The sequence below is a fragment of the Eucyclogobius newberryi genome, unplaced genomic scaffold (assembly GCF_026437365.1).
Source record: "Eucyclogobius newberryi isolate DKJ021-1_F unplaced genomic scaffold, fEucNew1.0.hap1 SCAF_5, whole genome shotgun sequence".
Classification (NCBI taxonomy): Eukaryota; Metazoa; Chordata; class Actinopteri; order Gobiiformes; family Gobiidae; genus Eucyclogobius; species Eucyclogobius newberryi.
Window position 1 is genome coordinate 5175742 of NW_027316167.1, and position 21347 is coordinate 5197088.

A 21347-nucleotide genomic window follows, 5' to 3' on the forward strand; every position below is an offset into this window, starting at 1 on the left:
GGTCTAAAGCTGGACTAAAGCAGGACTAAAGCTGGACTAAAGCTGGACTAAAGCAGGTCTAAAGCAGGACTAAAGCAGGTCTAAAGCAGGACTAAAGAAGGTCTAAAGCAGGTCTAAAGCTGGACTAAAGCCGGTCTAAAGATGGACTAAAGCAGGTCTAAAGCAGGACTAAAGCTGGACTAAAGCTGGACTAAAGCTGGACTAAAGCAGGTCTTAAGCAGGCCTAAAGCAGGACTAAATATGGACTAAAGCAGGAATAAAGCAGGACTAAAGATGGACTAAAGCTGGACTAAAGCTGAACTAAAGCAGGTCTAAAGCAGGCCTAAAGATGGACTAAAGCTGGACTAAAGCAGGTCTAAAGCAGGTCTAAAGCAGGTCTAAAGCAGGACTAAAGCTGGACTAAAGCAGGTCTAAAGCTGGACTAAAGCAGGACTAAAGCAGGTCTAAAGCAGGACTAAAGCAGGACTAAAGCAGGTCTAAAGCAGGTCTAAAGCAGGTCTAAAGCAGGACTAAAGCAGGTCTTAAGCTGGACTAAAGCAGGACTAAAGCAGAACTAAAGCAGGTCTAAAGCAGGTCTAAAGCAGGTCTAAAGCAGGACTAAAGCAGGTCTAAAGCAGGACTAAAGCAGGTCTTAAGCTGGACTAAAGCAGGACTAAAGCAGGACTAAAGCAGGCCTATAGATGGACTAAAGCAGGACTAAAGCAGGACTAAAGCAGGTCTAAAGCAGGTCTAAAGCAGGTCTAAAGCAGGACTAAAGCTGGACTAAAGCAGGACAAAAGCAGGACTAAAGCAGGTCTAAAGCAGGTCTAAAGCAGGTCTAAAGCAGGACTAAAGCAGGTCTTAAGCAGGCCTAAAGATGGACTAAAGCAGGACTAAAGCAGGACTAAAGCAGGACTAAAGCAGGACTAAAGCAGGACTAAAGCAGGTCTTAAGCAGGCCTAAAGATGGACTAAAGCAGGACTAAAGCAGGACTAAAGCAGGACTAAAGCAGGACTAAAGCAGGACTAAAGATGGACTAAAGCTGGATCTTAGCAGGTCTAAAGCAGGACTAAAGCAGGACTAAAGATGGACTAAAGCAGGACTAAAGCAGGTCTAAATCAGGTCTAAAGCAGGTCTTAAGTAGGCCTAAAGATGGACTAAAGCAGGACTAAAGCAGGTCTAAAGCAGGTCTAAAGCAGGACTAAAGCTGGACTAAAGCAGGTCTGAAGCTGGACTAAAGCAGGACTAAAGCTGGACTAAAGCTGGACTAAAGCTGGACTAAAGCTGGACTAAAGCTGGACTAAAGCTGGACTAAAGCAGGTCTTAAGCAGGCCTAAAGATGGACTAAATTAGGACTAAAGCAGGACTAAAGAAGGTCTAAAGCAGGTCTAAAGCTGGACTAAAGCAGGTCTAAAGATGGACTAAAGCAGGTCTAAAGCAGGACTAAAGCTGGACTAAAGCTGGACTAAAGCTGGACTAAAGCAGGTCTTAAGCAGGTCTAAAGCAGGACTAAAGCTGGACTAAAGCAGGACTAAAGCAGGAATAAAGCAGGCCTAAAGATGGACTAAAGCTGGACTAAAGCTGAACTAAAGCAGGTCTAAAGCAGGTCTAAAGCAGGACTAAAGCAGGTCTTAAGCAGGCCTAAAGATGGACTAAAGCTGGACTAAAGCAGGACTAAAGCAGGTCTAAAGCAGGTCTAAAGCAGGTCTAAAGCAGGTCTAAAGCAGGACTAAAGCAGGTCTTAAGCAGGTCTAAAGCAGGTCTAAAGCAGGACTAAAGCAGGACTAAAGCAGGTCTAAAGCAGGACTAAAGCAGGTCTAAAGCAGGTCTAAAGCAGGACTAAAGCAGGACTAAAGCAGGACTAAAGCAGGTCATATAAGACAGTAGAAACAACCCTGCCAGTAAAACATCTTCCAAAGTTTCAAATACACACTCCAGTCTTCCCTGTACGTTGACATTGCGAGACAGGGCCGGCAGGTGCCTTGGCAGGGCCTTATGTGAGTGCAAGTTAGTGCGGTTGTGCTTCAGCATGTGCCATCTGCAGACGCTCTGTCAGGATTAGCAGGCTCAGGACAGATTAGCTAATTATAGCCCCCTCGCTGTCTCTGTGCTCCGTGTGCTCAGGTGGAGTGGCATGAGGAGGCGTGGCTCGGAGCAGAGAGGGCGGGGCTCGTGCCATGTGCTCCTGAGGCTGATACTGTTACCGCACTAAACAGATTGTGGAAAAAGGTGCTCATTGGCGTCCGTCGTCAAACTGAAGTGAAGACTTTTGGATTGGACCCGAGACACTTAGTTCTGTACATTTCATCACCTACACAATGTAAACAACAACAAAGACGTCCCCATGTCTGTTTGTTTGTGTTTGTTTGTTGTTTTTGTCATGAACTTGATTGACGTTATTTCAAAGCCCACACAGGAAATTGAATGAACAAAAACAGCAAAAGGTTTTCCATCATAATTGTACATCATTTACATATATAAACAGAATATTATTTTTTTTTGAGTTTTTTATTTCTTTATGTTGGGAGCAATTCATAATAGTTCATACAAAGTTCTTCTCCAGGTCTTATTCTGTTGGGATCGAGAGGAAAAATACATACGTCATATATTTGTATTGTTATTTATAAATGTGAACCTCTTTGACTTAAAGAGAGAAACAAGCTCTTTAATCAAGGAAAGATGGACTTAATTATGTTTTCCATTTGTCAGAAACCCTGTCATTCTGGTGTAAATATGGAGTTCATTTCAGAGTGAGCCGTATGTCATGGCCACAACAGTTTTTATGTTGGAAAGATCCCACTGTTGTGCTCTTCTCCGCTCTGAATGGTAAAGGAAATAGTTGTGGATGAAAACAAACAAAGATCTCATTATTTTGAGGTAGAATTTAGAGATGGATAAAAATTTAAAAAAAGACAAATTGTGCAATTCTTTCCCGTAAACACAAAATCAAACTTTTGACTGAGGCTTTATTAGACAGGACAGTCGTCGTGTGAAATGGGGAGAAAAAGGGGCGGAGACATTTGGCATTGAGGCCCGGAATCAAACTCACACATGTGCAACGCCCCTGACCACTGCACCACTGGCCAACACTAACATTGCGATGTTGTGACAGTTGCAGTTCGTCCCTGCTTCGCTTTGCCGTCTGAAAAAGGCTTTGTGAGAGCTAAAGAAACACATCTGAGTCACAAGTAACAGTTCCAACTCCTTCAGGTCCACAAGATGTAAGTACAATGTAATTACCGGTTATTACACAGTGAGTTGCATTGTACCTAACGAGCTGATGCGAGTGTGAAATCATTTCTCCAAAGCCCCATCACTTCACAGCTGGAACGGGAACGCCGACGATTAATGACATTATGCTTATTCTGAGAAGTAAACACAGCAGAAGAGCGAAGCGTCAGGATTTGGACACCTGCTAATCTCGGCTGTGACTCCGCCCCTCTGTCTGCAGCCCTGTACTGAGCGCGCTCGCTTCACCTTTTCACACCTGCTCGGTTCCGGACCCCTGTGCACCTATGTGAGTGAGCGCGGCGGCAGGAGATCGCAGGGCTGAAGACGTCGCTGCGGAAATATACTTGAGGTTTTGGAGGTTCCTGATGGATTTACAAATAATCTCGCCATAGTTTTGTTTCAACTTCAGCCGCGACGATGGATTTCAACACAAATTACCTCAGACCAGAGATCCACCTGAACGGGTAAGCGTCCTCTGTCTCCGGTCACTTAGATCGAGTCGGTAAAACAACGTTTCCTGAACTTAATTGTTGTATAATCAGTTACACATTTCAGAACTTTGTAAATCACTAATATCTTATTATACATAAGTGTGGATGTACTTTTTGTTTGTCTGTTTAACTTTGAAACATCAGGTAAGTGTCCAAGAATGTTGAGAAGGAGTTTATACACATTCTCTATTGTGTTTGGGCAGCTCAGTGCTGGGTAATCCCTGTGGTCAGCTCTGGTCAGTGGTCAGGTAGCAGCGGATGACACCTTGACTTTCCCAGGAAGCCCCTTTTCTCTTACATAACTCAGTTGCGCTGGAGGCTAACTTTAGCCGCTCTAAAGGGCTTAGGGACATTAATGCGCTGCAGTGCATCTCATAGACATGAGCAACAGCATCAGAATGACTGTGTCATGTACGATCACATTTTAAGTTTCATGTTATTAACAGGTTTCATGAGTAATGTGCATAAGACGTGAAGAATCACAAAACAAAGAAGAAAAGTCTGGACAAAACACTTGATACTTTGCAGAACCACATTATTCTGTTTCCATCAGAAGAATCTTGGATCTTGATCATAGACAGTGATGATATATGATATTAGCTTGGTCAAGTCCAGGAGTTGGAGGATTTAGCAAAGACGTGTTACATAAGTGCTCTTGAGACTTAAGCTCTAAGTCAAGAGGCTTTGGAGCAGACCACAACAAGCTTTCACTGAAGAGACTCTTCATTGCCTAAACCTGAACATCCCACAGGAGAAAACCTTCTGGATGTGGCCCCTGCATGTGGCCCCTGCATCTTTGTGTCCACCACTGTCCAACAGGAGAGGGCCAATCATAGACATCGTGTGTCCCTGATCAGACTGTGACAAAACATTCTCACATCAGGGGCTTTGGCCCATCAAAGCGGTCAAGGTCAAGGACCGTTTTCCTCATTTGTGCAGGGTCTGTGCAGGGTCTGTGCAGGGTCTGTGCAGGGGTCTGTACAGGGTCTGTGCAGGGTCTGTGCAGGGTCTGTGCAGGGGTCTGTACAGGGTCTGTGCAGGGGTCTGTACAGGGGTCTGTGCAGGGTCTGTGCAGGGTCTGTGCAGGGGTCTGTACAGGGGTCTGTGCAGGGTCTGTGCAGGGTCTGTGCAGGGGTCTGTACAGGGGTCTGTGCATGGTCTGTGCAGGGTCTGTGCAGGGTCTGTGCAGGGGTCTGTGCAGGGTCTGTGCAGTGTCTGTGCAGGGGTCTGTGCAGGGTCTGTGCAGGGTCTGTGCAGGGGTCTGTGCATGGGGTGTGTGCAGTGTCTGTGCAGGGTCTGTGCAGTGTCTGTGCAGGGGTCTGTGCAGGGGTCTGTGCAGGGTCTGTGCAGGGGTCTGTGCAGGGGTGTGTGCAGTGTCTGTGCAGGGGTCTGTGCAGGGTCTGTGCAGGGGTCTGTGCAGGGGTCTGTGCAGGGGTCTGTGCAGGGGTGTGTGCAGGGGTCTGTGCAGGGTCTGTGCAGGGGTCTGTGCAGGGGTGTGTGCAGTGTCTGTGCAGAGTCTGTGCAGGGGTCTGTGCAGGGGTGTGTGCAGGGGTCTGTGCAGGGGTCTGTGCAGGGTCTGTGCAGGGGTCTGTGCAGGGGTGTGTGCAGTGTCTTTGCAGGGGTCTGTGCAGGGTCTGTGCAGGGGTCTGTGCAGGGTCTGTGCAGGGGTCTGTGCAGGGGTGTGTGCAGTGTCTGTGCAGAGTCTGTGCAGGGGTCTGTGCAGGGGTCTGTGCAGGGGTCTGTGCAGGGGTCTGTGCAGTGTCTGTGCAGGGGTCTGTGCAGGGTCTGTGCAGGGTCTGTGCAGGGGTCTGTGCATGGGGTGTGTGCAGTGTCTGTGCAGGGTCTGTGCAGTGTCTGTGCAGGGGTCTGTGCAGGGGTCTGTGCAGGGTCTGTGCAGGGGTCTGTGCAGGGGTGTGTGCAGTGTCTGTGCAGGGTCTGTGCAGGGTCTGTGCAGGGGTCTGTGCAGGGTCTGTGCAGGGGTCTGTGCAGGGTCTGTGCAGGGTCTGTGCAGGGGTCTGTGCAGGGGTGTGTGCAGTGTCTGTGCAGGGGTCTGTGCAGGGTCTGTGCAGGGTCTGTGCAGGGGTCTGTGCAGGGGTGTGTGCAGGGTCTGTGCAGGGGTGTGTGCAGGGTCTGTGCAGGGTCTGTGCAGGGGTCTGTGCAGGGGTCTGTGCAGGGGTCTGTGCAGGGGTCTGTGCAGGGTCTGTGCAGGGTCTGTGCAGGGGTCTGTGCAGGGGTCTGTGCAGGGTCTGTGCAGGGTCTGTGCAGGGGTGTGTGCAGGGTCTGTGCAGGGTCTGTGCAGGGGTCTGTGCAGGGGTCTGTGCAGGGGTGTGTGCAGGGTCTGTGCAGGGTCTGTGCAGGGTCTGTGCAGGGGTCTGTGCAGGGGTGTGTGCAGGGTCTGTGCAGGGTCTGTGCAGGGGTCTGTGCAGGGGTATGTGCAGGGGTGTGTGCAGGGTCTGTGCAGGGTCTGTGCAGGGTCTGTGCAGGGGTCTGTGCAGGGGTGTGTGCAGGGTCTGTGCAGGGTCTGTGCAGGGGTCTGTGCAGGGGTCTGTGCAGGGGTGTGTGCAGGGTCTGTGCAGGGGTCTGTGCAGGGGTCTGTGCAGGGGTCTGTGCAGGGGTGTGTGCAGGGTCTGTGCAGGGTCTGTGCAGGGGTCTGTGCAGGGGTGTGTGCAGGGTCTGTGCAGGGTCTGTGCAGGGGTCTGCACAGGGGTCTGTGCAGATTCAGTCAGTGGGTCCAGTTCGCCTCAGTCGGTCCCTCATCTGCCTGAAGAGTGGGTCCAGCTCCAGTCTCCTTGTGTCCGTCTGTGAGAGTCGGATCTCTCCTTCACTGGAACTCCTCCAGGTTTCTACGCTTTTTCCCAAGGAGTTTTTTTGTAGTTTTTCCTGGCCGAGAAGGAGAGTCTAAGGACAGAGGACCCTGGGACATCGTCCCTCGCCACCACAGACATTGTTGATTCGGCCTCAGAGGCAACTGTTGTTGTGATTTTGGGCCTTACAAAAATAAATTGAATTGAATTGAATTGAATTTAGCTTTAAATGCAGGTTTATTTGGTATGTTGCTTTGAGGACTCTCTCGCTGCAGCGCTGTCCATTTCACACCAGTACAATGGTCAGGAGCAATGGTCAGGAGCAGCACTGGTCAGGAGCAGGAGCAGCACTGGTCAGGAGCAGGAGCAGCACTGGTCAGGAGCAATGGTCAGGAGCAGCACTGGTCAGGAGCAATGGTCAGGAGCAACACTGGTCAGGAGCAATGGTCAGGAGCAGCACTGGTCAGGAGCAATGGTCAGGAGCAGCACTGGTCAGGAGCAATGGTCAGGAGCAGCACTGGTCAGGAGCACTGGTCAGGAGCAGCACTGCTCTCTTAAGCTTCATGTCTGATGCTCTGTGCAGGACGGTGCAGAAGCATGTGGAGGTCCGGATGAACGAGAGCAGCGTGGATCCTCCAGAAGAGATGCCCAAGAGCCTCTGCGCCAACATGTGCGACAAAGTCATGAAGAACATGGTGCTGACCCTCACCATCTTAGGTAAGTGTCCTCCACACTCACACTCACTCCTGCTGCTGACCACTGGGCTGGTCACATGATGCACATGCTCCTGACTGTTTCAATATAGTTTATAAGAATGTCTGACTTTACTGTAGTACTGAGCTTATAATATCATTTAAAAAATAAAAGCCAATGCATAATAAGTGCAATAATAAGTGCTTATCCTCCAATGGCTTTTGACAAAGAATGTTCAGAGACAAATCTGGGGAATCCCTCATTTGTCCAGGAGTGTTCCATTGTAGAAAGAGATTCCGTTGTAATCATGTGACACTTTGACTTGAGTCATTCTCAATCTGTGGAGCTTTTATCTTACTCTGGGCTGTGTAAGCCCTGCCCACAGGGAGGAGCTTCCTGATCAAAAGAAATGTAGGTTTAAGGTTCAATGTTCTGGTGCGATAGTATTTTGAAACCATGGGGCTAATCAGGTACTCATCAGTGATGAGAGAGCTGCAAAGCCAGCAAACAATAGGATTGATATGGCCCATTACAGGGCAGTTAAGGTAACAAAGAAGATTAGACAGCCAGCAAACAATAGGATTGATATGGTCCATTACAGGGCAGTTAAGGTAACAAAGAAGATTAGACAGCCAGCAAACAATAGGATTGATATGGCCCATTACAGAGCAGTTAAGGTAACAAAGAAGATTAGATTCAGCTGTGAAACATAGACAGTGTAAACAACTAGATTAACAAGTCAATTATCAGGTTCGGCCAGTGGCTCATGCAGAAGGATCAGAGTCTGTTTACTTATCATGTTTTATCTATAGGATCTATACTATAGATCCTATAGGATCTATAGTATAGATCTATAGGATCTATAGAACAGCTTCTGGGAAAATAAGTTGAAAACATGTGGGTTTCAAAGTTTTGAAGTGCAAGTGACAGCGCTTCAAGCACAGTAACACATGACTAGTACTCTATGTAACATACAGTACTCTATGTAACATACAGTACTCTATGTAACGTACAGTACTCTATGTAACATACAGTACTCTATGTAACGTACAGTACTCTATGTAACATACAGTACTCTATGTAACGTGCAGTACTCTATGTAACATACAGTACTCTATGTAACGTACAGTACTCTATGTAACGTACAGTACTCTATGTAACATACAGTACTCTATGTAACGTACAGTACTCTATGTAACGTACAGTACTCTATGTAACATACAGTACTCTATGTAACATACAGTACTCTATGTAACGTACAGTACTCTATGTAACGTACAGTACTCTATGTAACGTACAGTACTCTATGTAACATACAGTACTCTATGTAACGTGCAGTACTCTATGTAACGTACAGTACTCTATGTAACATACAGTACTCTATGTAACATACAGTACTCTATGTAACGTGCAGTACTCTATGTAACATACAGTACTCTATGTAACGTACAGTACTCTATGTAACATACAGTACTCTATGTAACGTGCAGTACTCTATGTAACGTACAGTACTCTATGTAACGTACAGTACTCTATGTAACGTACAGTACTCTATGTAACATACAGTACTCTATGTAACATACAGTACTCTATGTAACGTGCAGTACTCTATGTAACGTACAGTACTCTATGTAACGTACAGTACTCTATGTAACATACAGTACTCTATGTAACGTACAGTACTCTATGTAACGTACAGTACTCTATGTAACATACAGTACTCTATGTAACATACAGTACTCTATGTAACGTGCAGTACTCTATGTAACGTACAGTACTCTATGTAACGTACAGTACTCTATGTAACATACAGTACTCTATGTAACGTACAGTACTCTATGTAACGTACAGTACTCTATGTAACGTACAGTACTCTATGTAACATACAGTACTCTATTTAACGTACAGTACTCTATGTAACGTACAGTACTCTATGTAACATACAGTACTCTATGTAACGTACAGTACTCTATGTAACGTACAGTACTCTATGTAACATACAGTACTCTATGTAACATACAGTACTCTATGTAACGTGCAGTACTCTATGTAACGTGCAGTACTCTATGTAACATACAGTACTCTATGTAACGTACAGTACTCTATGTAACGTACAGTACTCTATGTAACGTGCAGTACTCTATGTAACATACAGTACTCTATGTAACGTGCAGTACTCTATGTAACATACAGTACTCTATGTAACGTACAGTACTCTATGTAACGTACAGTACTCTATGTGACCTGTGGCGTGACCTGTGGCGTGACCTGTGGCGTGACCTGTTCTCCGCAGGCGTGTTCTTGGGCTCCATCTCGGGCATGCTCTTGCGGCACATCTCTCCACTGCCCCCAGATGTCGTCATGGTGATTGGATTTCCCGGAGAGATCCTCATGAGGATGCTCAAGATGCTCATCCTCCCACTGGTCATCTCCAGCCTGGTCACAGGTCACTACTCCATTCTACTCTGTACTTTAACCATTTTTATGTGCTTTGATTAATGATTAACTGATGATTAAAGTGTATTATGTGCCTACAACCTGTGACGTTCAAAGGTTTGGTTCATTATTTCAGTATTTCTTTGGGGTTGCACTTAGGACGGCCGGAAGTTTAGGACTTCTATCTGTGAGTAGTAAGAACCCTCACCATGCCTCAGGTCAGATCTCAGGAGCTGAGAGGGTCCGGTCACTATGGGATGTCAGAGGCGGCAGTAGCTCTGGTTAGTGCAGCCTGATGTTGTGTCCTTAGGCAAGGCACTTCACCAACCTCGCCAAGTACGAATACAGAGAGCGAGTGAGTGAGCTCGGAGGCGCTGATGTCGTTCATGTCAGTCTGCCCCTGGGCGACTGTGGCCACAATACAATACAAACCACTTTGAGAGTTAATCCAATGCCTCATTGAGAGACTAGAGTCACTAAACGCTCTTGTACTTAATAATTGTTCTGATTAAAATTCAATACAAAAGCTCCATCCATGGGAATCCTCATTCTGCAGTATAAACCAGGAGTATTACTTACACTTGATAATTATTTCTGTTTTTAAACTCCTTTATAGCTTTAATTGTTAAGCTTGTGTAAGTCACATTGAAACATTTTAACGACAACTTTTAAGCATTGACTTCAGAGCATGTTGTGCACAGCAGCTGAAGACCTAAGCTCTGCTGGTTTAATGGGTACGACATCTTCAGTCGTTCAGCTGCATCTAAAGTCGTAACTTAGTGCTGTTATGGGGATTACTGGCTCCTATGATGCTGCTGCTGTGTAACTCTATAAACAGCAGTCTACAGTAATTGTGAGTGTGGACGGTCCCTTTATTACTCCTGCTCTCCTAAAATGCCTCTCGCTCTTCAGGCCTGGCTGGGTTAGATGCCAAGTCCAGTGGCCGTCTGGGCACCAGGGCCATGGTGTACTACATGACCACCACAGTGATCGCAGCAGTCCTGGGAGTTGTCCTGGTGCTGCTCATCCACCCAGGAAACCCAAAGCTGAAGGCCAACCTGGGCCAGGGCAAGAAGAACGATGACGTGTCCAGTCTGGATGCCCTCTTTGACCTCATGCGTAACCTGTTCCCTGAGAACCTGGTCCAGGCCTGTTTCCAGCAGGTACGTCTCTGTCCACTGCTGCTCCATTGTCCTGCTGCACATTCATCTCAATCATTATTTACAATGACTGACATCATGAGAAAACAGCAGTGAAGTCCTTGATTCATGTTCATTTACATTGTCTTAATAGATCAGCACTATTCTAGGCAGTGACCGTCCTTATGACCTCGTTTGTCTAATGTGACATAAATGGAGACACATTTCAATGGTTTAATGCCATAGTGTGTCCTGTGATGGACTCTGCACCTGAACAGTTGCATAGAGCACCTTTTATAGCGCTCTATAATGAAAACAGAAGATTGGGCTGATGTTGTCCTTGGAGGAGGGTAAAGTGTGTGTGTTTGTCTGTGTGGACAGATCCAGACAGTAACCACTAAAATCCCGGTGCCCACGAACAGAACCAGAGCGCCCCCACAGTTCACCCTGAAGAGGTCACTGCAGTTCAAAGGTGGCATGAATGTGCTCGGTAAGTTCAACACAGTTTATGTTTGGGAAACTAGTCACAAATACATATAAACATAGAAATGCTGGATAAATCCAGACTTATGAGGTAAACTATAACTTAAAGCGCTTCTCTCTGTTCCACAGGCCTGATTGGGTTTTTTGTCTCATTTGGTGTCATCATGGGAAAGATGGGAGATCGGGCCCGGCTCATGTTGGATTTCTTCAATGTGCTCAATGAAATCATCATGAAGCTTGTGAGCGCCATCATGTGGTAAGTGCATTTATTTAAACTTGGTCCAAAAACATATTATATACATTATCAATATTGTTACATCCATTGAACAGTAGGCTTAAAGTATCACATGACTATCCTGTTGAACAGTGTGTGTGCCCCGCCCACAGCAATGTGCAGATGTGATTGGCTGTTGCCCACAGTGGTTTGTGTCCACAGTGACATGTGTTTGCTGTGCTCAGGTACTCTCCTGTGGGTATCGCCTGTCTGATCTGTGGGAAGATCATCTCCATCGCAGACCTGGAGGTGGTGGCACGGCAGCTGGGCATGTACATGGTCACTGTCATCGTGGGGCTCATCATCCATGGAGGCATCTTCCTCCCTCTCATATACTTCTTCATTGTCAAGAAGAACCCCTTCAAGTTCTTTATGGGCATGTTTCAAGCCTGGGTCACTGCCCTGGGCACCGCCTCCAGGTACACCACCCTCCATCTCTGTCACACTCTCTGCTCATACACATCCATCAGACCAGCTCAGGGAAACTAGGGAAACGTCTGTGCAGCACCAGGCTCAGCCTTAAAGGAGACATATGCTTTTATCAGGTACTTAGCATTGAACTATAACATGAGAAGATCATCATTTTGTTCATTGTAAACCACAATAAACATTTAAAATTAGTACAAGAAACATTGTCCATTGACAAGCGCCGCTTGTAACGATGTTACAATGTCATGTTTTTAAGTATAAGTGTGATATTTTAGAACTCTACATATTTCTCTCAGTCTTAATTTTTCAAATAATTCGAACTACTGCAAAGTGGGTGGGGATAGTGGGAAGGTGCAAACGGGAATTTCAGTCTCAGTCACAGGACAATACCGGGTTACTGTAAGGTTGAAGTTGATTTACTATAATATGTTTCCTTTAGGACAGAGACAATGGAGTTTGTCACTTTGTCTGAGCAATAAATACTAGATAATTACCTGGATTTAATAGAAGTCAGTTTAAGACGGATGACATGACCTTTTTTCCCTTTTTACACTTTCTTCACTGTCTTCTGGCTTGTTGTCTGCCTTGTAAGTTGAATCAATGGAGTCTGTGCTGACGAGCTTGTGTTGTGCTCAGTGCTGGCACGTTGCCGGTCACATTCCGCTGCCTGGAGGAAAACCTGGGGATCGACAAGAGAGTGACGCGCTTCGTGCTCCCTGTGGGTGCCACCATCAACATGGACGGCACGGCGCTGTACGAGGCAGTGGCAGCCATCTTCATTGCTCAAATGAATGGCATCAATCTGGACTGGGGCCAGATCTGCACCGTCAGGTGAGAGCGTCACACAAATACACACATCCACGCTTCATTTCCTGGGCTCAGTGTGGCAGGATGTTTCCTCTGATACTCTGGTTCACCCCATTAACCTAATACATGTCCAATAGTCGTATCCTCCATCTGGTTACCCCTGAGTGATGACCATGAACCCATCTGAACACCTGCAGGGGCAGTGCAGGCTTCAGTGCACAGAACCCATACATTCAATACAAAACAACCTGACAATTCACACAGAAAACTAGTTGTAAAGTTATTTATTATTAAGTACATTACTGGGATAATGAAACAGTAACGGGGGAGGTTTGACATGTACACAATGTCATAACATACGTACATCTTGACTGTTTGTGCAGTGCGACTGCCACCCTGGCCAGTGTGGGAGCTGCCAGTATCCCCAGTGCAGGCCTGGTCACCATGCTGCTCATTCTGACCGCGGTGGGGCTGCCCACTGAGGACATCAGCCTGCTGGTGGCAGTGGACTGGCTCCTGTGAGTACATCACACTCAGTGTTTAGCCTTTTGACTTCTTTTATTTATTTTGAGAGATAATTTCATCCAGTTATACGTCTCACAACATCATAAATGTCACGCTAAAGTGCAACAAAGTGCAGCATGAACGTATCCAGCCCACTCCTTATGCCCACGGGAAGTAAGTATAGAAAGCAGTGGCGGGTCGTGGGTCTGGGGCTTGGGCCTTCAGTGAGGTCATACACAGTTCCACACAAATGAATCCACCTCTTATTACCATCATATTACCATAATTATGATGCCATGGCTCTAGACACAATACATTTAGACAGAAACGCAGTTTAAACAGGCGTCGCTTTATCTTGTCCGTGCTGTTCTCCGTGCCCTGCCGTTGTCAACTCGTTCTCAGCGCGTTGTCCGTTGTCAATGCGTTTTCAACGCGCCGATGTCCAAACTTTGAAAGTGGAGAACAAACCAAAATAATTATATCCTCGACCAAATCGATATATTTTCCTCCTTCCACGTTGTGGGTTGAAAAACCAGCTCAGTAGAACAGGATTAATGTGTCTGTCAAATGCAGTTTCCTCGTTCTGAGTTTCTGAGGCTCCGCATTGCCCCGCCCATAGGACCTGCCTCTCAATATTGGTGATCCAATCAAAAGACGTGCACGTGATGCACCTGCTGCACCTGAGCAACAGCAGCAGACGTACAAGAGCCAACTCTGAAGCTGATTGGTTGACACATCATTTTCATTTCCATTCACTTTAAGCTACAAGCACCAGCTCTGTTGAGTCTGAAGGCCTCGGCAGATTTTAGATCCCTGACAACACATGACGGCTGAATATAAGATAAGATAAGATATTCCTTTATTGTCCCACATGGGGAAATTCCATTGGTGCAACGCAGGTAGATACAGAGGTAGATACTAACATAAAGATCCAAATCTCAACCTGGGGCAGAAGCAGTGCAACCAAGAGGAAAGAGTATAACTCTTACTCTGGGGAATAATGTAATAAATACTTGTGGGAAAATATATATATTTTTAAATCATATTCTGATCATGTTTAGGCTAGCAGAGAAGGCCTTGCTGGTCCTGACGACCCACCACTGATAGAAAGTAAAGAGGAATGCTCAGTCTCAGAAAACCAGAATCAATCCCCTGGGTTTAGTTTGGTTTACTTTGGTTATGATTTGGAAACCACCAATAAGAATGCAGAAAATAATAGCCCAGTAGCAATATTCTCTTGCACCAAGAAGTACTCAGTAGTATAACCTCTGATTAGATTATAAATTCAATTCAGGTTATAAAGAGTTACCGGTAAATTAAACTGAAAGTGAAATGCTTTCTCAGATTCAGTCACCTCTGTCTGCTCCTGTCCGTCTTCATCCGGACAGTGATTCATTCTGTACTGGGCGGTTTCCTTTTCCACAGCGATCGCTTCCGCACATCTGTGAATGTGATCGGCGACTCTTACGGCGCGGGGATCGTGTACCACCTGTCCAAAGACGAGCTGGACTCGTTTGACGCTCAGCAGAAAGTAGAGGATTTCGAGATGGCCAAGACACAGTCGTTCTTTGAAAACAACAGCAACCAGAGCGAATACGCGAACCACAACTCGATCCTAATAGACGACTGCAAGGTACACTTCACCTTCACTGACATAGAGACGTGTATGTAGCGCCGTGGTCCCGTGAGTCCCGCCCAAAACACACACCTTTTCTAGACTCGAAAAAGCAGTTTTTGTGAAGCCATGCCAATCAGATGTGATTTTGGTGTTGATTGATTTGATTGCATCCTCCTGCTGTACATGAAACAAGATTAAGATGCTCTTTGTTGTAAGTGGACATGTATTTTTTGGCAGCCCTGACCAAATTACAAGGGTGGACATAAAGACTGCTATTTCACTGTGTGGCACATTTGCTGTTATAGCTTTGTACCTATAGTCAAAGAAAATGTTCAGAATTAGAACCATTTTCTTTTCCTCCATTGCCTGTGATGCAACCTTTCGACACGTTGCATGTGTTGATTTGTCTTGTAATTCGGTTGGGCAGAGAGTCCATAAAATACATGGCCAGCTGTAGACTGTGGTTCTGGTGAAACTCTTGTCTGTTCGACCGCCTAATGCTCCATGCTCAGACGCACACACGGCTCTGGACTCTCTGCCCAACCATGTTCTGACCGTGCCTTGGTCCATAGTCAGATGTGACACTGCTTGCAGGTGGGCTACGGCTCAAACGGTAAGACGGACTTCTCCTTCATCGAAGAGGGGCCGTGGAAATGTGAATAGAGGAGACCCGGAGCTGCTGCGCCTTACCCTGAGTTCACCAACCCACTGCTTACATCTTCCGACAGCTTAAAGACTGACCAAAGACCAACACACAGACTGTCTCCTGGGCTGCATGGACAGCGGCTGGACAATCCAGGGCCTTATTGGTGTTGCTCAAACTCCCCGTTCTCCGTCCTTCTGAATGTGTTGGTGAGACTGATTGTGTTTGGAGGAGTCTGAGGTTTGTACAGGAGGTGACACGGGGCTGGTTCTGTGTCATCTCAGAGAAACAGTCAATAGTTCCATAGCTCCATTGTCCCCTCCACACCACTGGACCGTGCCTCCGGTGAATGAACCAGAAGAAGAAGACGACGCGTTTGTTCCCAGCGCAGTCATCTTCACACAGTCTATTTCTGTTTGTTTACCTGACAAAGGATTGAACCTGATGAACTGAGCAGAGGACTTACCATTCACCTGTTCCACACACGTAAAAGCTTTAGTTGAGGTGTTGTTGAACAGCTACATGTGTGTGGGGGGGGGCTGGGGGTTACAGGGCTGTTGTGTGCTTATGTAATGCCTGTGTACTTCATGACGGCTTCATGTAAGCGTCAGGTGTCCGTGTACATAGGAGGCTGTCAGACTTATGGGATTACAGCCAGAAGTCACACACATGGACAAACCAAAGGAGGCAGAGCTTAGCGGACTCTAAATACAGCACTACTCTGTACATTCTGTCTTTGTGCAGCAGTGGAAGGCGTGCGGGGGTCTGCATCATGTACCTCTGTGTAAGCTCCTCAGGTGTGCATGTGTGCGTGATGTGATACTGTTGTTTTTATATGTTACAGACTTGCCTTGATCTTTAATGTCCTAATGAGAATGTTCTCACTTTTCCATTAACACAGACTTCTAAACCTTAGCCATGACAAGTCTCATCTTCAGCATTGATTTGAAGTCATAATTCCAGGTTTAGCATGACAAATGTACATAAACCTCTAAAGAAACTTTTGTATTCCACACAATAAGTGTGTATATCTGTGTTGAAAGTGCCTCCTTGCACTTTGTGTACATACTCTGTAGTCTGCAGTGGTAGAAGTAGAAGGCTGTGAGCAGCGCTCATATGTGTATTACTCTCAGACATACTTGTATTTTGAGGTGACTTGTGAAAGTATCTTGTGAGCTTTTCTATGTAAATCATTCTCTGTATTCTGGTCTCAACGCAGTCCATTCTTTCTTGTGTCATTATTCATATATCGGCGCAGAGTTATGTCTCAAACTGTGCTCACACGGATCTCAAACCATCCAAAGGAACCACAGCTTTGTTCACACTCAGGTCAGGTCCTGTGCAGGATGAACGGTGCTGTTAGGGGATTGTTAAGCTTGTTAATGCGTGTCCAGTCTGACCTCCACACTGACCAATCAGAACGGTTCAGAGCTGTTTTTAAACCAGGGGCACGTGCGGCACTTTTGACTCATTTACATGACACATACTCATATGTCATGTGAGTGACTTTTCATATTTGAATACCACAGAATAAAGGTTATTGTTATTAGCCTCATTTGTACCAGGACCAGTTGACCTCAGTGTCAACGAGTGTATTTCAGAGACAGATCTAACATCTCTGAGCCCAAATCATAACTTTACATTGGGCATAATCCATACATGATTTTGTGAACTATAGATAAAACATTTTGTAATATTTTTTTTCAACGTTCTTTAAATGAAATGTACACATTTATGGAATGCTCACCTGGCAAATGCACTGGATATACTTCATTTCAACATTTGTATTGTATTATTCATGTCAAATAAATGTTGATTGATTATTTGTTTTCTACTTATTTGTGTCCAAAGTAAAGGAACATTTATGTTGAACAGTTTCTCACAAATATGAATGATGCGTGACACATTATTGTTTTTATGTTTAATTCTTGACTACGTAATAAGTTTTATTTTTTAAGCAAACTTAAATTAAGTTTTATTAAGTCACTTAATACATCTGTGGCAGTAGATCCGTGTAATAATACTGTCACAACTATTTGTTAAATCAAACAAACTTAAACAAACATAACTCATAAAGTCACAGGAGCGTGTGGTTTATGCAGTTCAAAGACGTTTCAGGGGTTTTATTCCAAATATTCAGGCAAACAACAAGAAACAAGGCCTACGTGCATCGTACTGGTGAATGCAACCATAGGCCTACACTCCCAGTTAGAATTAGGCCTACACTCCCAGTTAGAATTAGGCCTACACTCCCAGTTAGGCCTACACTCCCAGTTAGAATTAGGCCTACACTCCCAGTTAGGCCTACACTCCCAGTTAGAATTAGGCCTACACTCCCAGTTAGGCCTACACTCCCAGTTAGAATTAGGCCTACACTCCCTACACTCCCAGTTAGAATTAGGCCTACACTCCCAGTTAGGCCTACACTCCCAGTTAGAATTAGGCCTACACTCCCAGTTAGAATTAGGCCTACACTCCCAGTTAGGCCTACACTCCCAGTTAGAATTAGGCCTACACTCCCAGTTAGAATTAGGCCTACACTCCCAGTTAGCCCACAAGCTAAACCACAACAACAAATACAGCAAATACAGAAGCAACACATACAAATTAGCAAACATATTAGAATTAATTTAACATATTAAGACATTAAAAATGCCATACTTATAAACTAAATCTTAGAATAAACAAAATAAACAAATAGTTCCTACAAATAGAGTAATAGTCAGTCTGTATGTCATTATAGACGGCTTTGAGACGCCCCCTGGTGGTGGCACAGGTAAACGACTTGTTTTCCATTGGCCACTTTTTGATCTGGGCCCAGAGCTTTGCAAATATAGTCCTTTAAATCAAGATAATCTATATGTTGAATCGCTATGGCAACGATCCTATGTTTGTTCCACCTTCATAAACCCAGGATGATACAGAGCCTTGTCAATGCCAGCATCACATATAATGTTCATATTTAGCATCATATGAGCATTTAATGACCCTTGTCCCTGCAGTGACCCGTCCAGGAGCGACAGTCTGGTCCTTGTCTTTGTCTTTGTCTTTGGCTGTGTAGAAAGTGCAGACACATGGTTGTTGTTTATATGTTAATCATATTACCCAACGAGTAATAAGTGTAATTGCAGACGAGTGCAAACTAAAAAGAAATCAAACTCGTTGCATTCATTCTGTGGGAATTATCCGAGTCTTATTAGAAAACATGTCACAGCAAAGAGCGAGTTACAGATGGATAATATAATGTTAAGAAGATCACACTAAAAGCAACTGATCCTTTCCTTTTATTCATCCTTGAACTGCTTCAGCACTTTGAACCTGCTCTCTCCATGGTCCTGACTGCAACGTGTCCAGAGCTGTTTAACTTATACATTCCTATAGGACTTACGTCACGGGTTAGTGATGGGTTACCGATCTTGTGGTTGCGTGGTCCTTGCTAATGGACCTTTTTTCATGTTATGTTATTGAGTATTGTTTGTAGAATTTTGAGGTAGATATTGAATTTAATACATTTTGGAATAAGGCTATAACATAACAAAATGTGGAATAAGGTGATGCACTTTTCTCCTCCAGTTTGGGGGTCACTTCCCCGATTGCTCCGATGACCACGCCTTCACCTTCTCGTGCTCTTCTCTGAGCCCTTGGTATTTCTCCAGTTTCTCATGTTCCTTTTCCTCTGACCCTATGTCCGGTCCATTCGGTCCGTCTGTATCTGGAAGTCCCAGAGGACCTTGGCGCGGTCGTTCTCCACCACCTTTGGAGGTGTTTCCCACTTTGTCCTTGGGGTCTCCAGCCCAGATGTTTCTGTATATTATGCCAGCCTCCTGGTGATGGAGCTCCATGTGCGCTGTCCCTGTCAGCACCTTGCACCCTGCAGTTATGTGCGGGGTTGTCTCAGGGCCCCCTTTGCACAGCCTATAGTTTGGGTCTTCTGAGTTCCTCTGTGCTGTCCTTCAGTCCAGCTATCTCTAGCATTGGTAGGATTTCTTGATATCGGCCACTTCAATTATGTTTCAGTGGTACATCCCATGTAGGGGCGTGTCCTCCCTTGTAGGGTCCTTGATGTACTTATGGATCTTGGTCCTGGATAGTGGCTCTCACGCTCACTAGTCCTTGGCCTCCTTCCTTACGGCTCATGTCCAGTCTCAGGGTGCTGGATTTGGGATGGAACCCTCCATCAGGAACTTTTGTGTCTTAACATCTGTGGTCTGTATCTCCTCCTTTGGCCAACTGATTATTCCTGCAGGGTCTGATCACTGGCAGGGCGTGGCTGTTTATTGTCCAGGACGTGTTCTTGCCATTGAGCTGCTTCAGTCGCCTCAGTCGTTGTAGGTATTTGGCTGTTGCTGCTTTCCTTGTTACCTCTTCGTTGCCGTCTGGGAGTGAGACCCCCTCTACCTTCCCTCTCATCTACACTTGTGTGGATCAGGGAGTCGATGTCTCGCTCGCTCTTAGCGTACAGCTTGATGTCATCAGGAGGTGACTGATCATGGCCCCATTCTGATCGTGGAGTCGATATCTTGTAGGGGAATGGGGATGGACATTCCACGGCCAGATAACAGAAAATCTCTCTTTGAACATTGGGGGGTTTCGTTCTCCCTCTCTCCCTCACCGCAGGAGCCGCTGTGACTTTGGCGATAACAGATCTTCTCCCCACAGTCTTACAGGAGGACGCCCCGATGAAAACCATGTTTTATGTGATTATGCCATGAATGTTCGTCTGAATCAACTCCATACACCGCATGTTTCACCTTGTGTTACATATTCTTCCACTGTTTAAGGTTTATATTCCCAATGCTTTAACTCGAGTGCCCATCACAGGTGAAAGAAGATGTAAAATGTATCTACCTCAAGAAATAATGTGTACAAACTGCCAAAAGTGTTTAACGTGTAAATGTTAAAACAGGGTTTAAATGTTTTGCCATTATTTACGTTACTCTAGCTTTATTTTCTCGGCCAGGAAATGTTAAACGGGAAATCTGCGCAGTAGCGCCCGCCCCTTTCGCTCCCAGCATGCCCTGCGGGCTAGGTATCAAAAGGACGCTCCAAGCTAAAAACGCTCTCTTCTCTTCTCTTCTCATCCCCTTTGTCTTTTCTCTTGGATGCCGTCTCCACGGACGAGCCTTTCACTTTTTCCTTTGTCTCAACAAAAATCCGTCCGTCACGTGGTCGACAAGGCCATGCCAGCCCTGGACTCTGAAACCACCTGAAACCACCTGGAACCACCTGGAACTAAGCTCAAGCGCTAAACCGGACAGAGACTTTCTTTGCTACTTCGTTTCTTTTCTTTTTGAAGTAATCTACGCCGTTTACGTGGATCAGCGCTACGCTCTCATCTGAGTAAAGGCCGCGTAAGGAGCTAACACGCCGCTAAAGCGTTCTACCGCTAAGGAACTCTCGGATATCGCCTCCGTTGCCACCGGCGCCAAGGACCTCACAGCCGCCGCTGCCTTCCTCGCTCCACGGCCGCCACACCGCTCCACGGCCGCCACACCGCTCCACGGCCGCCGCCCGCTTCACGAACCTTTGCCGCCACACCGCTACACGCGACGCCTCGCCACGGATCTCGTCTGCGGACAAGGACCAGCCGGACCGAGTCTCTACAAACCGTAAGCCGAGTTCAGTGTGCGGTTCTTTTGTGGCGTGATTTGGGTAGAGCTCAGCTGTTCCTCCTCCCTTTAGCTTCTCACTTTCCCACTTTTTGATATAGATTAGCATAGACACGTTTGATTATCAAAGGCAAAACCCTGGTTTAACATTATCTGCATGAAATTTGCTGTCAAATCTGATATAACATCACCTGTGATTTACCTGTG

General features: G+C 46.0%; 1 protein-coding gene across 1 annotated transcript; it reads left to right on the top strand.

The window, feature by feature from the left end:
- The first annotated feature begins 3464 nt into the window (after window positions 1–3464).
- Window positions 3465–15766, top strand: slc1a2a (solute carrier family 1 member 2a). Its single transcript, XM_072464608.1, has 11 exons — window positions 3465–3674; window positions 7089–7222; window positions 9492–9644; window positions 10547–10797; window positions 11155–11263; window positions 11386–11512; window positions 11716–11949; window positions 12596–12790; window positions 13150–13284; window positions 14696–14903; window positions 15483–15766. Exons 1-11 carry the CDS (start codon window positions 3628–3630, stop codon window positions 15549–15551), a joined length of 1662 nt encoding a protein of 553 aa, XP_072320709.1. The 5' UTR covers window positions 3465–3627; the 3' UTR covers window positions 15552–15766.
- The last annotated feature ends 5581 nt before the right edge of the window (window positions 15767–21347 follow it).

Bases quoted from the DNA above. Each gene is read 5' to 3' on its own strand.
- slc1a2a (XM_072464608.1), top strand. From the start codon at position 3,628: ATGGATTTCAACACAAATTACCTCAGACCAGAGATCCACCTGAACGG. The intron at 12,791-13,149 runs GTGAGAGCGTCA...CTGTTTGTGCAG, and splicing joins GGCCAGATCTGCACCGTCAG to TGCGACTGCCACCCTGGCCA. The intron at 14,904-15,482 runs GTACACTTCACC...CACTGCTTGCAG, and splicing joins TCCTAATAGACGACTGCAAG to GTGGGCTACGGCTCAAACGG.